The sequence below is a fragment of the Xyrauchen texanus genome, chromosome 6 (genome assembly GCF_025860055.1).
Source record: "Xyrauchen texanus isolate HMW12.3.18 chromosome 6, RBS_HiC_50CHRs, whole genome shotgun sequence".
Lineage (NCBI taxonomy): Eukaryota > Metazoa > Chordata > Actinopteri > Cypriniformes > Catostomidae > Xyrauchen > Xyrauchen texanus.
The window spans coordinates 43,515,769-43,533,205 of record NC_068281.1 but is presented as its reverse complement, the minus strand read 5'-3'; the positions used below and the strand labels follow the sequence as shown (position 1 = coordinate 43,533,205).

Sequence of the window (17,437 nt, the reverse complement as noted above, 5' to 3'; positions counted from 1 at the left end):
TGTTTAGTGTTATTGTGTGCATTGCATAGACATACTATTGCTGTATATGAGGCTGGACAATATAGTATACATTTCAAGTGTGATGCCATGTTCATATGTGCCTAAACGAACCAAACTAAAGCAGAAAATGCACCAGGTTCTTAAACAAGCCAGGTGTGAAAACGGCCTTAATGTCTCTCAACAGTCTTTATGAAGAATCAAGAATGAACACCAACCTCTTTGTTCTTCAGTATCTTCATGTTTCATTCTGCATGATTCTGTAATACTGATGTCTTCACACTCCTCTTTAAACTCTTCTTTAACACACTGCATTTTTATAATAGTATGCCAGTAAACTTCAGTTGTTATACTTGCAGTTGTTCCTCTTTATATACCAACTTTTTTCTCTTAACATGTAGGATGATCTGACAAAAAATAAAAATAAATACCATGCAAGTCAATTTAACATTCATCAAAAGCTTTTTAAAAAAATCCTGCACCAAACAAACATTTCCATGCAAAAAATACAACATAAGTGTTGAACAAAAGAACTTTCCTCAATCAAGACTTTAGATGGATTGGCAAAATCAGCATGAACATACAACAATACTTGCTTGTGCATCTGCTTCACTCTTCCTCTAGTTCACATTTCTACACAACTGTGAAATAGTTCTTATTTATCGCCCCTGGAGGCAGGGAGGAGTATTACATCTTTGAGAGCAAAAAAAAAATAAATAAACATTAACAGGCTTGAGACAGTTACTCAAAACTTTTCTACACAGTACATGTATGTGCCATTTAAGGAGGAAAACATACCAAACTCAGAGTTGCAGAGTAAGTTTATGTTGACAAAACTAGATTGAGCCAATCTGGTTTAGTTCGGGTTCAAAAGTGATAAAAGTCTGTTAAATCAAAGTTTAAACCCGAGTTCATCTTAACCCTAAATCGCTCAAACATCACTGAGCATGTTCTTACACAGATTAAGCTTAATAAGCTTACAACATGTGTGGTGTCCTTTATTGGTGTAAGGTCATAAATGGTTTGTGAATAAACAGGTCTCAGCGACATTGGCTCAACCAATGGCGTGAGTTTGGTGCATGTGTCAGGTGTGAGCTCACAGGCAGATTCAACATGGCTACATACTGCTGCTAGACTGTGAAAATTGTGCTGCTCCTTAAACTTATTTCAATATCTGCAATATAATGTAGTACATATTCAGCGACACATCTGGATAAATTCCCAATTGTGTGACTTTGAATAACTGGGAGGAATTTACCAATTAATTACTAATATCACAAGAGGAATGCTGAACTAGAGTCAACAAAAGGAGCACTGAACCTGGTAAAAAGGGATAAAAACTAATCTTCCGACACAGACAATCTGCACACTTCTGAAATAAAGGTTAATGTGCAAGATTCAATTGGTAAGTAAAAAGATGGTGAACACAATTGAAAGTCATATTTCAAAACCACTCACTGGATTTTCTAAGTTGAATGAGGAGTGCAGCAATGAAGGATTGACATTGCCTCCACATAACTTCAGTGTTTGGTGATTAAGTGCTTTACTCACCTGTTGAAGCTTTATACTACACGAAAATCCAACCTCAAGCACTCTGTGAGTGTCCATAGACTCCTATATTCAAGAATTTTCCTCTCTTCATTTCTAAAATGTTGCTGCACTCACTTATTTATCTTTTGCATCAGTTTCCATTTCTGTAATACATACTAATGATTTAAATACTTGGTGCATATTGTTGAACTTACATTTATTGTACATTAACACTGCTCATATGACTTTACCAGTCAAAATAACATCCTGGAATATCCCCGACTTGCCTGTTTTCAATTTCTGGTCTTCAGTGTTGTCATCTGCATATGTTCTTAGCGGGTAATGTGATGTTTAAAGCATTACATTTGTAAAAAAAGTGCACTATAGTGCCGATACCTCACAGAGTCGATATGACAGTGTTTATCATACAGTGCCTCACCTGCATGTGTCATGAAGCAATGGTCTGGGGTTATTAATATTGATATCATCAACTATTTTCCAAAGCAGATTTAAAACATTGACAGAGAAAAGCCAAGGTATGTTTACTATTCACGTTATTATTGAATGAATGATACACTTATATGATGCTTTTCTGATGCAACACTCAAAGCACTTTATATTGTGAACAAAGGACTCTCCTCAACCACCACCAGTGTGCAGCATCCACCTGGATGATGTTGGTGGAGAGGAGAGAGTAGAGTGAAATAGCCAATTGAAGGATGGGATTATTAGGAGGCCATGATTGAGAAGGGCCAATGGGAGGAATTTGGCCACAGAAACAGGACCTTGATTTAATGTCTCATCTGAAGAACAGTGCCTCTTTAGAGCATAGTGTTCCCATCAATATACTGGGGCATTTGGACCCACTCAGACCGCAGTGTGAGCACCTCCTGCTGTCCTCACTGACACCTTTTCCAGCAAAATTGTGTGTTCCGGATCGCCTCACACCCGGTCGACCGCATTGCCTTTCTGAGTATTCTCTTCTGACCGCAAGCGAATATGAACGTGTTTGACAAATGCCCACTACAGCTTCTTTGTGATACTCTTTCAGTGGATTTAATGGCTTGCACATGCAGCAATGAATCGTAAAGATGATGGCCGCGTCCGCGAGTCGAGAAAATCTGAACATCGCCTGGTCATTCAGATACTAACCATTTACATTTACATTTATGCATTTGGCAGACGCTTTTATCCAAAGCGACTTACAGAGCTCTTATTACAGGGACAATCCCCCTGGAGCAACCTGGAGTTAAGTGTCTTACTCAAGGACACAATGGTGGTGGCTGTGGGGCTCGAACCAGCATCCTTCTGATTACCAGTTATGTGCTTAGACCACTACACCACCACCACTCCACCAGGCTCAACCTTACTTAGCTTCAGTGGGTAACCAGGCGAGAGTAAGTTATAGCATTTGGTAAATTATATTTTATGATTTATCATACCTATTAGGTGTAACTATATCAGATTTTATTAATAAAAAAATTTTGAAATACAGGGGCATTTTTGCCACAAGCCCCAATTAAATTCCGACCCTGGCTCACACTAATGGGCTTACCCCTAAAGTCTTAAAACAGAGTTTTCAAAGGGCATGATTCTCTCTGTTGGAGCACAAGTAGCCTTCTTGACTTTGGAATTATTTTGGAAAGATGTATTTAGATGGATGGTCATATGCTCTGTCATTGAACCGTTCATGGCACACTTTGTGGAACATCTCATTTAGGGACAATTGTCAATCACTCCCAGAACATTCTTCCACTATTGAAGTAAGTGATTATTTTATGTTTCATCTGGTTACAATTACTGTAAACTTTGACAGATTCTGTATAAATGAAATAGGTGTGCTGAGATATGACACCTCCCATTATGAATGTTTTTGTAAAATGACAAAAAATACATAAATCCATGCATCTGTTCTCACTGAATCAGAAATCTTGGAAGATACAGCTCTGCCAATATATAATATTAATAGTGGATCAGTGTTGGGACTATTGAATGGAAAGGGTGGGGTTGAGGGAGATGTATATGAACATTAAAAATTAACAGGAAAAAAGATTTCAAACTTGTACAAGGCTATACATGCATGTTTCTAATATTGTCATTTTAATTTATAGTGGCACCCTGTAATTCATGACGTAGTTAAATATATTATGATTAAAAATGTGTATGGGTCAGATATCGTGTTTAATTTTTCTTAATCGCGATTAACGCATTTACCGATTTGACATTAGATTCTGACATTTCCTTGACTCTGAACACTGGCTGAAATGGGGGCGAAACGTTTGCGATGAGTCCGCCTGAGGTAATACACACCACAAACACACACACACACAGCAGTGATTCTGTCAATGATCAAGTGATGGAGAAAGGACCTATCAGTGTCTGATAGCTGGAAAATGTAATGAAATACATGTACATTTACAAAATGTATAAAAATCCCAATCATTATGTGGAAAGCTGCAAACACAAATTAACTTAGTAATAAAAATAGTAAAACATCCCAGTGCAGTTAGGCAGAATAACAGTACTCTTCAAATGCCTCTTGGACAATCAAATTCAAGTATCTGTTGTATAACTATTATTATTAATACATGACACCATTCAGTGGTCAGATTTTCTGAATAATGACTGGACATCTGGTGATAAAGTAACAATATAAATACAAACAGGTTCATCTGTTTTCAGAGACTCTGTGATTTCTTTTTACATAATAACATTTCAATGCAAATAAATATTTAATGTCCATTATTTTATTTGGTAGGTAGCTGTGTAATAAGTGGTATAATGTACAGTCCAGTACAGTGAATGACTACCCTGTTGAGGTTCTTTATACAGTATACAGTAGGGGTGTAAAAAATATTGTATTGTATGTTATAACACTTACGATTCATAAACAAACACAATATAGTGTAATTAAAACTATTCAGCACAATATTGATAACTGCAGAACAGTCTCTTACCACGAGAGGTGGCACTGAGCACTCGCAGGACAACAGAGCAACAAACTTACAGTACATATGTGAGAAGGTCGATGGCAAATGGCAAGTAGATTGTACTGTAGCGGTACAGCTTGTCAAATCTGCCACACAATGATGTCATATCCTGGTGCTACATTACATCAAACATGTCTGTAAAGCGGACCCCAGGCGGACCGGAGTCAGACCGACCCCCTGGGTGGACGGCAGTGTCGAGGACTCCGCGACGTGCATCCCTCCTCCGTCCCGGTTTTCGGCACCAATGTAAAGTGGGTATAAGGGAAAGGAGGAGGCCAGAACCGGCTTGACAACATAAATAATAATTTAATGAAGAAATAAATTTAAAAAACTGTAATTCTCTCGAACCGTCGACACCGGCCGCCTTTATCCCTCGCACGCCCCCATCAGACTGATTGGGGACAGGGCATGCGTTGTTCCAGCCCTCCTCCGCTCTACAATGTCATTTTATTTATACCGGTATCACCATACAAATCTGTGGATTTGTGAGGCAGAAACAGCAGCGGTACATTTAACAGCTGACTCTCCCAGCAAACACCGAGCATGACATGCACAGCTACGCAAATAAGTTCACAATTATCAAAAAACAGCTTATTCAAAAAACCGACAACATAAGAAACCTGCGATTACATGAGACTTATAATTATCTGCTTTTGACTTTGAAATGTAAACCGCTTTGGGTACAACACGTGCGCACATGTTATAAGCAGGGAAAAACGCCGGAAAAGTTTACATGCAAAGGGAAACAGGGCAAAACTAAAAATACAAATGTGTTCCGATTGAGTTTTGCTTAAGCTGCTAAATAATAATGATAATGTACATATTAAAAATAATGTACATACTGTATATCGTAAAAACTGAGGTCACGTTCCTCTCAAGTTTTTTTTTTTTAACCATTGAATAACATTAAAATACGTTTTTTTCCCTTGCTGTCACTTCAGCTTGTTCACTGGGGCTTTCAGACAGGGCATGATTTTCTATAAAGCTGCTTTGAAACTATGTGTATTGTGAAAAGTGCTATACAAATATTAATGACTACAGTGAAGACAAACTTATTTTCTCAAAAAAAAGAAAATGCACGAAAATTTGCCCGTATTTCACGACAGGTCAACACGATCAGGTGAAAGACGGAACCTGACTCACCTGAGGCGATTATCCTGCACTTGAAAAAACACATTCAGTGTTATAATAACTTGCAAGTATGCACAGATGTAGAGAAGACTCAAATGTGAAAACATCATGGCAACTTGCAATCCAACGTTTCAAAAATCCTCTTCCTGCACCACCACCGAAGTGATTTCCAAAGCTACTCTGCTCTTCATGCGAGAGGACATTTTCCTGCACATGCCATGAGTGAGAGATTAAAGAAACATGCTAGGGCTGAGGTGAAATTACACTTTGTATCTGCTACAGATATCCTCTTTTTAATTATCGTATTATTAATTATATTTCAAATGTAACATTAACAGGACAGTAATTTAAGCGCAGCCTTTGTAAAAATATAAAGCCAAATATAAATGTGTAAAAATGTTCAACAGTTTAATTGGGAAAAATACAATTACGACTAGTAATTCTGGTGTCAATGAGTATCTAGCAGCATCAGTTCCGATTAGACAACAAGTCTTGCACATTCCTAGGGCATATATCTTGTTTTAAGAATGTTTAGATATTTTTACAGGAAAACAAGTCAAAAATACTAATCAAGAACATGTATTTTTGCAGTGAATGCATAGGCATACTTCTGTTCCTAACATTTGTGGTTCTTTATTTGTTATTATTATTATTAAACTTTCAAACTAAATCAGATCTAGTAAACTGAAATACCTAAGTGTTGAAAGTAAAACTAACTTTGGTCACAAGAACAATTTTGGACAGCCCTTTTTTAAATGAAACTTTAGATTATTTGATTGGGTGAAACTCTTCCCACATGAAGTGCATTTGTATGGCTTCTCTCCGGTATGCACTCTCACATGTGCTTTAAGAATTGATGAAGAAACGAAACTCTTTCCACAAAAAGAACACACGTAAGGCTTTTCATTTGTGTGAGTTGACACGTGTGCCTTTAGTTGTGATGGCCACATAAATGTCATGCCGCACTGATCACAGTTAAATGGCTTTAATCCAGAGTGAGAGCGCAGATGAAGTGTGAGAGAGCCTGATTGCTTGAAACTCTTTCCACACTGAAGGCATTTGAAAGGCTTTTCTCCTGTGTGAATTCTTACGTGACGCTGAAGATTTCCTTTCTCTATGAAACACTTGCCACACTGAGGGCATGTATGAGGCTTCTCGCCTGTGTGAATTCTCATGTGACCCTGAAGACCTCTTTTAACTGCAAAGCTTTTTCCACATTGAAAGCACAAGAAAGGCTTCTCTCCAGTGTGAAGTTTTAAGTGAGTGTTAAGGTTTCTTTCGTGTGTGAAACTCTTTCCACACTGAGAGCAGGTGAAAGATTTCTCTCCAGTGTGAATTGTCATGTGACGCTTTAGATCTCCTTTTTGTACAAAACTCTTTCCACACTGAATGCAGGTGAAAGGCTTTACTTCAGTGTGAAATTTTAAGTGAACATTAAGGATTTGTTTTGTAGCAAAACTCTTTCCACAGTGAGAGCAGGCAAAATACTTTTTCTCTCTTGTTCTTAGAGTTCTTTTCCATGATAAATTATTTTCAGTCTTTGAGCCAGTAGAAGATTCTTCAACAATGAAATTATCAAATGTCTGATACTGATGGTGTTTCTTCTCCACATCATTCAGTCCTTGACTTTCTTCTTTTACTTCTGTCAATTCTAAAATGAACAGAGTAAATTGAGACAAATTACTTCAAAATACAATTGAATCACAATTCAATGGCAGGAAGCAGCAAAGTGCAACTATCTACTTGTGATATTTGATATGCTGAAGGTTAGTTCTCTCATTCTCATGTAGATTCTGGTATGATGTGTTTGTTTAACTATAAATGTACTGCTACAGTGATTTTCTATCTACAGCTTCCAGATCTAGTGAACTGTATGAAGTTTTATTACCTCAATGTTCCTCAAAACAATCATTATGAAGAACCATGAATGAACACCAACCTCTTCGTTCCTCAATATCTTCATTTTTCATTCTGCATGATTCTGTAATACTGATGTCTTCACTCTCCTCTTTAAACTCTTCTTTAACACATTTCATTTTTGGAATAATATGTCAGTAGACATCAGTGGTCACACTTGGAGTTGTTCCTCTTTATAAACCATCTTTTTTCTTTCTTCACTTGTCGAATTATGGAAATAACCACAGCATTTATTGGTGAATTCCTGTGGGAGTGTCTTCACTACAGCAGTGAATCATGATCACTGTGTAATATGGAGGAGCAGATCTGCCAAAAAATGGACATGGTTAGTGACCTCTATCAGTGAGCGTGAACGGGCAGAACCAGAACCCAGCTCAAGCTAAAGTGCACATAATTAATTATTGTGTGGAAATGTTTTATTCATATTTTATTTAATGTTTATTTCCATATGTGCGGTTTCAATTGGTCCAATTTCTTTAGTAAACTTACAGTAAATTTTACAGCAAACTTATTGAATCATGATTGTTTTGTGAAAACCTTTGTACGCATATTTCATGCACAGATACGTGCATCTGCCAATAGAAAACGCCCAACCCCTAAAAAAGTGCAGAATTTCAGAGACAAGTTAGCTGACAGAAAAACATTTCTCTAAAAGAACAGAAACTTTCTGAGATGTTGTGGGTCAACATCCAGGATGGCATGAGGGTGAGTAAATTATGAGAGAAATTTCATTTTTGGGTGAATTATTCCTTTTAAAGCGTGATGTAGCCCCTGTACTAAACAACTTTTCCCATGCCTGCTCAACCTCCTCTATTGTGCAGGACATGACGTGCCAAGTGATCCTGCTTATTTAGTAGGGATGCACCGATATATCGGTATCGGCCGATAGTCGCTTGTTGACTGACATTGGCCTATCGGCAAATACGTTGTAATTTACCAATGGCAGTGACCGATGTTTATCTGTTTATATGTCTTGTTTATTTGCGGTCGACTTAAACAACAGTTGCCTACCCAGCAGCAGTTTCGGAGAAGATCCAACAGGTGGTACTATAATACCACCCACAGCCACTGGTTGGACACGACTCTGGCATGACGTAAGAGGGCAACGGATGCCGTCCGCACGTGTGGTTTGTTTTCAAATAAGTGCAAGAAAATGTCGGTGGTGTGGGTGTATTTTACTGTCTGGTCTGTGATTTTTGCAAGCTGAAGAACACCATCCCAACCGTGAAGCATGGGGTGGCAGCATCATGTTGTGGGGGTGCTTTGTTGCATGAGGGACTGATGCACTTCACAAAATAGATGGCATCATTAGGAAAGAAAATTATTTTGATGTATTGAAGCAACATCTCAAGACATCAGCCAGGAAGTTAAAGCTTGGTCGCAAATGGGTCTTCCATATAGACATTGACCAAAGCATACATCCAAAGTTGTGGCAAAATAGCTTAAGGACAACAAAGTCAAGGTATTGGAGTGGCCATCATAAAGCCCTGACCTCAATCCGATAGAAAATTTGTCGGCAGAACTGAAAAAGCATGTGCAAGCAACAGAGCATGTGAGCGGAGCATTGAGTGGAGCGGTGATAAATACACCTGAGCGGATAGCGCCTTTTTGAAGATTCCACTCCGCTCTCACAGGCTGCTCAGAGCCACTCGCTCAACCCAGAATGCGCTTCGTGATATGCTGGTATGGGAATCTGCGAAATAAGCAATAGGCCTGAGGTTATGGAGCTCTCACATTGTTTTAGTGAAGTTGCAAACTTTATAACCTAAATAAATGCAAAGTATTAATCAAAATTAAGAATGAGGAAATCGAAAGGGAGTGTGGACTATGGAGACACCATGAGAATTAGCAAATATTCCTTTTGGAAACGTACGCGTCACATTGCCAGACAGCATGAGGATCTGCTACCAGAGCATGGTAGTGCAGCAAAACATGAGCTAGTAGGCTACACAACTATTCGGTAATAAATTAATAGACAAGTAATATCTTGTTGTTTTACAATCGTGTCAGTGCAGCTGCCAGCAAGATGCAGGCCCGGTTCTGCAGGGTTGAGAAAGTTAGAGCACCCTCAATTGAATATGTAAGCTTAATAATACTGTATATTGGCAAAGCATTTTTTCTTGAATCCTGGCAAACACACACAAAAAATCCCTGTATCAAAACCGACTAGGTTACTAGTGTAACTCCCCTTCCCTGATGGAGGGAATAAGACATTGTGTCGATTGTAGTGACACAAGGGGCTTCTTTCGGGAGCCTCGGATACCTCTGAATATGAAAAAGGCCAATGCCAAATTGGCGAACAGAATTTGCATGCATCGCCCCTGGACATGGGGGTATAAAACGCGGGGATCGTGCATCTGTTCAGTCAGGTTCTGCACTGAGGAGCCGAGAATAAGTTTCGGCTATTACAGAGGCTTGGTACAGTGTTGTGGCAAGGGGGACACAACGTCTCATTCCCTCCATCAGGGAATGGGGGTTATACTAGTAACCTAGACGTTCCCCTTCTGTCACTCTCTCGACGTTGTGTCAATTGTAGTGACACAAGGGGTCCCTATTCAATAGCGCCACCTACACCAACACTTTTTTTAATGCATTATTTGAAGATGTTCAATGACATATGTGCTAACAGAGAAATATTTGACTGATTACAAATGATAAGGAAGGTCTGGTAGACCAGATTAACTAACAGCAGTTGTAAACCAGTCCAAAATAAACAGCGTGAATTTATAGAAGATGCCTTTATTTAATTAAATTTTTTGTCACACATTATACATTTTGCATATATACATAAATAATATATTTTTTTGCATATTCTTTGTATATAACTTTATATAATAAAACACAATACAATCACATCATTTAAGATGGGTAAGTTACTAAGCCGGCCTATAGTCTACATTTCACATAGAGGGGCACCTCAGCCCATGTGGGCAAATGGGCAGTTATTCGGGCCACTGTAGCGACCCTCTATGTAATACAGAGAAAAGTAATGTTGGAGCGAGATTTGAGCGAACGCTTTTTTACTGGTGAGCATGAGCAGTACTTGAGCGGAGCGTCTGCTTGGGCCGTGAGGGGTTGAGTGGAGAGCATTCGCCTGGAGCGGGTTATTGAGCGGAGTGTCACACCACTCTGCTTCGCTCACATGCTCTGGCAGGCAAGGGGGCCTACAAACCTGACCCAGTTATACCAGTTCTGTCCAAAGGAATGGGCCAAAATTCCAGCAACTTATTGTGAGAAGCTTGTGGAAGGCTACCCAAAACAAACAAAGTGTATGTAAACTTCTGACCAACTGGGAATGTGATTCAACTGTGTATGTGTGTATATATAAACACACACAGGCGGCCAAAAGTTTTTGCTCTTATGGGGTAAAAAAATTGTTTCTTTAATTCACCAAAGTGGTATTCAACTGATCACAATGTATAGTCAGGACATTAATAATGTGAAAAATGACTATTACAATTTAAATATTCAAAATAAATATTCAGAACTTCTTAACCTACTTCAAAGAGTTCTCATTAAAAAATCCTACACATGCAGTAATGACAGCTTTGCAGAACCTTGTTATTCTAGCTGTCAGTTTGTCCAAATACTCATGTTACTTCTCACGAACCTAACAGTCTAGCTGATCCCACAAAAGCTCAATGGGGCTAAGATCCATAACACTCTTTTCCAGTTATCATTTGTCCAATGTCTGTGTTTCTTTACCCACTCTAACCTTTTCTTTTTGTTTTTCTGTTTCAAAAAGTGTCTTTTTCTTAGCAATTCTTTCCATAAGACATTCACGCCTGAGTCTTATCTTTACTGAGGTACATGAAACTGGTGTTGAGCGGGTAGAATTCAATGAAGCTGTCAGCTGAGGACATGTGAGGCATCTATTTCTCAAACTAGAGACTCTGATGTACTTATCCTCTTGTTTAGTTGTACATCTGGACTTCCACATCTCTTTCTGTCCTTTGTCTTTGAAGACTGTTTTGTACACCTTTGTATGACATCTTCAGGCAATTTCAAGCATTGCATAGCCTTCATTCTTTAAAACAACGATTGACTGGGGGCCTGGGTAGCTCAGCAAAGCTGACTATCACCCCTGGAGTTGCGAGTTTGAATCCAGGGTATGCTGAGTGACTCCAGCCAGGTCTCCTAAGCAAACAAATTGGTCCGGTTGCTAGGGAGGGTAGAGTCACATGGGGTAACCTCCTTGTGGTCACCATAATGTGGTTTGCTCTCGGTGGAGCAAGTGCACAACACATGGATGCCACGGAAAATAGCATGAAGCCTCCACACGCGCTGTCTCTGCAGTAACGCGCTCAACAAGCCACGTAATAAGATGTGTGGATTGATGTTCTCAGACGCAGAGGAAACTGAGATTCATCCTCCACCACCCAGATTGGAAAAGCTGTTTTTTTGTTGCCATTTTTTACCAAATATTGACCTTAAGACATGCCAGTCCATTGCATACTGTGGCAACTCAAAAACAAACACAAAGACAATGTTAAGCTTCATTTAACAAACAAAATAGCTTTCATCTGTGTTTGATATAATGGCAAGTGATTGATGGTGCTGTTTTTTACATCAGTAAATGTCCTGACTGTACTTTATGATCAGTTGAATGCCACTTTGATGAATTAAAGTACCAATTTCCTTCCGAAACAGTAAAATCTGTACATTACTCCAAACTTTTTGCCACCAGCATATATATATATATATATATATATATATATATATATATATATATATATATATGTATATATATACACACACAAAACTGTGCAAAAGTCTTACCGTGCGTTCAGACCAGAGGCGGCGAGAGCGTCAAAATTCGCTCTGGCTGCCCTGCCAACAACACTATAAAAAATTCGTGGACGCTCTGACGTATTTGAAATAGGCAGCAACGTTCGTTGAGAATGCTTGAGCGGAGCACATTTATATTACAATAGGTTGCCGCCGAACCGCGTCACAGCTCATTACCATAATGTTGACTGCACTTGAACTTTCATCTGACGCCCACACCGCCCAAGACTCGCCGCGCCGCTTCTCGCCTTCAGGTGCGTACACACTGCCAGCGACTTTATCGCTGCAGGTCGCCTGTGGCTGGCGGTGAAGTCGCTAGTGGGTGTTCCCACTACTGGTTGCCTAGTAACGTTTATAAATGACATTCACGGATGCCATTCCATTGCTGTTGACAGCGAATCTCTTTTCTTGCCACTAAAAACAAACATTTTGGAGGGAAAAGTCTAAATATAAATGGAATCAGTACATAAAATGCTTTATATCAAAGATGAATGAGAAACAAGGCATGCTGTTTGCCATAGCGGCTGTTTATCTGCGGCGAAAATGCAATGCCGGTCTGTCTGTGTCCATAAAATCCCCGCAATCTCAGATACACCCTTCCACACAGTATTTTTCTTAAAAATGTCCTTGTACGTGGGAAGAGACATATCATAGAGCACTGGAACATTTCTAACAGCAAGAATTAGCCTTTCATCCATCTTTCCGTTACTGCAGGAGCTGAGAGAGAGAGAAGGATCACGTGAGCTCTCCCGTCTTCTCTCCTATTGGCTGTCGCTTCCGTTAGTCGCTCCAAAATTGAACTTTTCTCAACTTTGTCGCGTCGCTGGACACGCCCACATCTAGCGCCAACGGTCACGACAGCTCGTGTCGCCGGAAGTCGCTGTGCTCGCATTGAAAATGAATGGTATTGAGTTGCTGTCGCGCGCGATGTCGCTGGCAGTGTGTACGCACCTTTCGAGAGACGCTGGCTGTCATAGAAAATGAATGACTTCCGGTCGATTTGACGCTCTCGACGCCTCTGAATGCACGGTTAAAGGTGCGTACACACTGCCAGCGACTTTATCGCTGCAGGTCGCCAGTGGCTGGCGGTGAAGTCGCTAGTGGGTGTTCCCACTACTGGTTGCCTAGTAACGTTTATAAATGACATTCACGGATGCCACTCCATTGCTGTTGACAGCGAATCTCTTTTCTTGCCACTAAAAACAAACATTTTGAGGGAAAAGACTAAATATAAATGGAATCAGTACATAAAATGCTTTATATCAAAGATGAATGAGAAACAAGGCGTGCTGTTTGCCATAGCGACTGTTTATCTGCGGCGAAAATGCAAACGCCGGTCTGTTTGGGTCCATAAAATCCCGCGATCTCAGATACACCTTTCCACGCAGTATTTTTTCTTAAAAATGTCCTTGTACGTGGGAAGAGACATATAGAGCACTGGAACATTTCTAACAGCAAGAATTAGCCTTTCATCCATCTTTCCGTTACTGCAGGAGCTGAGAGAGAGAGAAAGGATCACGTGAGCTCTCCCGTCTTCTCTCCTATTGGCTGTCGCTTCTGTTAGTCGCTCCAAAGTTGAACTTTTCTCAACTTTCTCGCGTCGCTGGACACGCCCACATCTAGCGCCAACGGTCGCGACAGCTCGTGTCGCCGGAAGTCGCTGTGCTCGCATTGAAAATGAATGGTATTGAGTCGCTGTCGTGCGCGATGTCGCTGGCAGTGTGTACGCACCTTAAGCACATAAGATATTTCACAAAAGCATTTGTCTTAAGATGGGTATATCTTCAGCTTTAGTGTGTCAATTGGAAATATTAATGTTTGACTCCCAAACATTACTTTTGCAAATAGAAAAGATTAGAATAGAAAAACAGGGAGCCCTGTAACAGATGTCATGGCCCCCACAAATTTATATTATATTCTTTATATTTTCATGGATATTTTTTACTTTACAGACAGAGAAGGTAAATTAAATACAAGATTCCATCAGCCAAAAATTAATATTTAGACTTTCAAATAAATATTTTATCAAGAAGAGTTGATTTAGTGTCCAAAAAAGACAGAAATGACTTTAATTTGAATTCACATTTCTCATGATGAGCTTATTAACAGACAACGATATTAATATAGTAATTAACAAAATGTAAAAAAATAAACTGAAGATGAATGTTTGGGATTTGAACACATTATAAAGTAGCTTAAAACACTCGTAAAAATACATTTGCTTTGTCTATTTCTAATTTTTGCTTCAGCTCTTGTTACAGATACTTTATTGCATATTGATGACTGTTGTATGAAAAATCTTCTGACTTCTGCTAAATGACTTAATGCCATTTAATTTAATCCTCCATATTCGTGTTATTTTCGAGTTTAGCTCGTTTTAATGATTAATTCACTTAAACAGTGAGATTGAACAACATTATATTCGTATTATATCACAAATTTTAAATGATTTCAAGTAATATTACCTTGTTGTTTATGTGTAAAAGTGTTGTATTTAGCGCCGAAAAACACAAACCTTTAATCAACTGAATCACAACAGACGGCGGAGCTGCGGCGGTGTGTTCATGACGTCACAATAACAACAACTTCATCTTGTGATGTGAAATGGCGGATCGGAAAACCAGTTCATGTTACATTACCGACACATACTGGACTGGAGTGATGATCACTGGACGCATGCGGGAGGAAGAGAGTTTGGGAACCAGAAAAAGAAAATCTAAAATAAACTATATATTATTTAATTAATAAAACGCTTACATTTAATTCCTAAATCCTTTCCAATTAAAATAAAAGTGCCTATATAATCTATAACAACTTTACACGTTTTTACGTTTCATGTCTTTTCTAAATAATAAATAATAATAATAGTTTAAATGCTGCATCTATGAATTGCTATTGATAAAAAATATATATTTCAATATTACTGGAACTAAAACTAAAAGGGCCCACTCAGGTATGCTCAGAGAGCAGAATATGCATGCTTTTAATATGGTACACTTTAAAACATGATAAAAAACACTATTTTACTCCATATCGGCTTTCTGTATTTAAATCTCATTGTTTAAATATCATAGAATTGTTTAATCATGTGATTTTTATCTTAGTTTAGAAATCAGCAGGTTGTTTAAAAAAAACACAATTTCTGAATATGCCCAAATGTGGGAGATCAGGGCCTCTGCCAGGGGTGGAGGAGACCCTTGGCAGCCGCTGAAACGCAGCGGGTATGAGACCGCCGACCGCGAGTGTGGAGGGGCTCCTTCTCCTAAAGTGGGAGAACCCCTGCCAGGGGCGGGGGAGACCCCTTGTTTCCCATGAACGCAACGGGGCGTTGCGTCTGCCAGGGGCAGGAAGACTGCCTTCAATCCATCCGGGGAGGCACGGCTGTCGTCCGTTGGAGGTTAGAGGAGTGGAATTTTAATTTTACAGAAAATTACAGTATTCTGAATGAATATTAGCTGCCTATCTTGAATGATGTAAACAAAGTAAAAAAAATGAAACACTATCTATGCTATAGAGTGGAATACATTACATTTGCACATCTAATAATGTCGTTGGGGGCTGGGCCCCTAAGATTTAAATCCTAGAATTGGCCCTGCCCAATATCTTGGTAGCCTATACAACATAGCTCTATTGAAAAAGTGAACTCTATTACTCTTATTATTTTACATTGATACTAGGGCTGATGACGTCGACGCAAAATATGCGCGTCGATTCGTCGTCAGATCCAAAACAAAGATGGCGGCGCCCGAGAGTAGTAGCAACACGAGTGGCTCCTCAGACTATCAGAAGTGCAAAGCACTCGTTCCTCTAAAGTATGGGAATTCTTTTACATTAAAGGAAACAATTCCGTGATATGTCTTCTTTGCAAAATGGAGATGGCCTTCCATTCTAGCACCACGGCAATGCACCAGCACCTGAAGAGGCGCCGCGCGCACACACGCACAGTATTCTTAAGGTGAAAGGAAAGTGTCAGAGTGTAAGTTGTTATTTGCATGTGAATGAAGATGCTTTTTTTCAGTATGTTCAACATAAATGTTGAATTCTGAATGTTTATTTTCATTATTTATTTTTTGTTGGAAAAGCACTTTCTGTATTAGCTTAAAGCCCCAAGTTTACAATAGTTACTGTATTCTTTCAATAGCTCTAAAAAAGGGTGACTGGGTGACCTTTGTATTTTTTTATTGAATGCTAGACATCAGAATGCATTATTTTGCTCTTGTACACTTTTACTTGAATTTTATTTTTGAATTTTGAGTTTAAGAAAAAGGTGAGTGGCAGAGTGTATTACTATATGTTGTTGTTATTTTTATGTGAATGAAGAATTAAAAGATGCACTTTTTTAGTAAGCTAGGACTATGTGTTTTCAACATAAAGTTCAATTCTGTTGGTTCAGGAAGGACGCCATGACAGGCTGCTGGCTCCCAATGTCGCTGTAAATTTTTATTTATTTTTTGTTGGAAAAGCACTTCTGTATTAACTTAAAGCCCTCAAGTTTACATTGGTTATTGTATTCTTTCAATTGCTCTAAACAAGTATTTTGGGTGACCTTTTTATTTTTTTATTGAATGCTAGACATCAAGTTGTTGTTATTTTAATCTGAAAGGAGAATTACAAGATGCACTTTTTTTCAGTAAGCTAGGCCTATGTGTTTTCAAGGCTTCAAGGTTTTATTGAATGTTACCTCTGACTAAGCATGCATTACTTTGCACTTGTATAGTCTTTTATTTTGGAATTTTAAGAGCAATGAACATATATTGCAATGTTAAGGAATTCATTTTTTTTTTTTCATTGAGATATTTAAATCAACATGTATAAATTGCTATTAGTAAATTAATGGGGAGATAATCGAAATCGAATCGGACTGGAAAAATTAATCGTTAGATTAATCGATGCATCGAAAAAATAACCGCTAGATTAATTGTTTAAAAAATAATCGTTTATCCCAGCCCTAATTGATACCAAAACATCCATCAAGCAATAAGCTTCTTGTCTTTTGTTATTTTTCAATGTAAAAATGTTTTTGTTTTGGGGTTTTTTGGGCTAAAGATGTCTCTTTTGCACTTTATAGCTTAATCAGTGTTTTC

General features: G+C 38.8%; 2 protein-coding genes across 4 annotated transcripts in view; both read right to left on the bottom strand.

Moving 5' to 3' along the window:
* Nucleotides 1-17,437, bottom strand: part of LOC127644906 (gastrula zinc finger protein XlCGF8.2DB-like) — a 60,553-nt gene that overhangs the window by 3,451 nt on the left and 39,665 nt on the right. For 2 of the 3 annotated variants that reach the window (XM_052128351.1, XM_052128353.1), the window contains exons 1-2: nucleotides 582-629; nucleotides 216-404 (exon numbers count right to left, since the gene is read on the bottom strand). In XM_052128351.1, the coding sequence (XP_051984311.1) occupies nucleotides 216-312 (97 nt within the window). In that variant the 5' untranslated portion in view covers nucleotides 313-404; nucleotides 582-629. Of the gene's footprint in view, nucleotides 1-215; nucleotides 405-581; nucleotides 630-17,437 lie in introns of those variants that run through there. The other variant, XM_052128352.1, reaches the window with a different exon arrangement.
* On the bottom strand, nucleotides 4,274-14,940 carry LOC127644914 (gastrula zinc finger protein XlCGF8.2DB-like). Its single transcript, XM_052128367.1, has 3 exons — nucleotides 14,869-14,940; nucleotides 7,588-7,871; nucleotides 4,274-7,299 (listed from the first exon to the last, which is right to left on the bottom strand). Exons 2-3 carry the CDS (start codon nucleotides 7,682-7,684, stop codon nucleotides 6,371-6,373), a joined length of 1,026 nt encoding a protein of 341 aa, XP_051984327.1. The 5' UTR covers nucleotides 7,685-7,871; nucleotides 14,869-14,940; the 3' UTR covers nucleotides 4,274-6,370.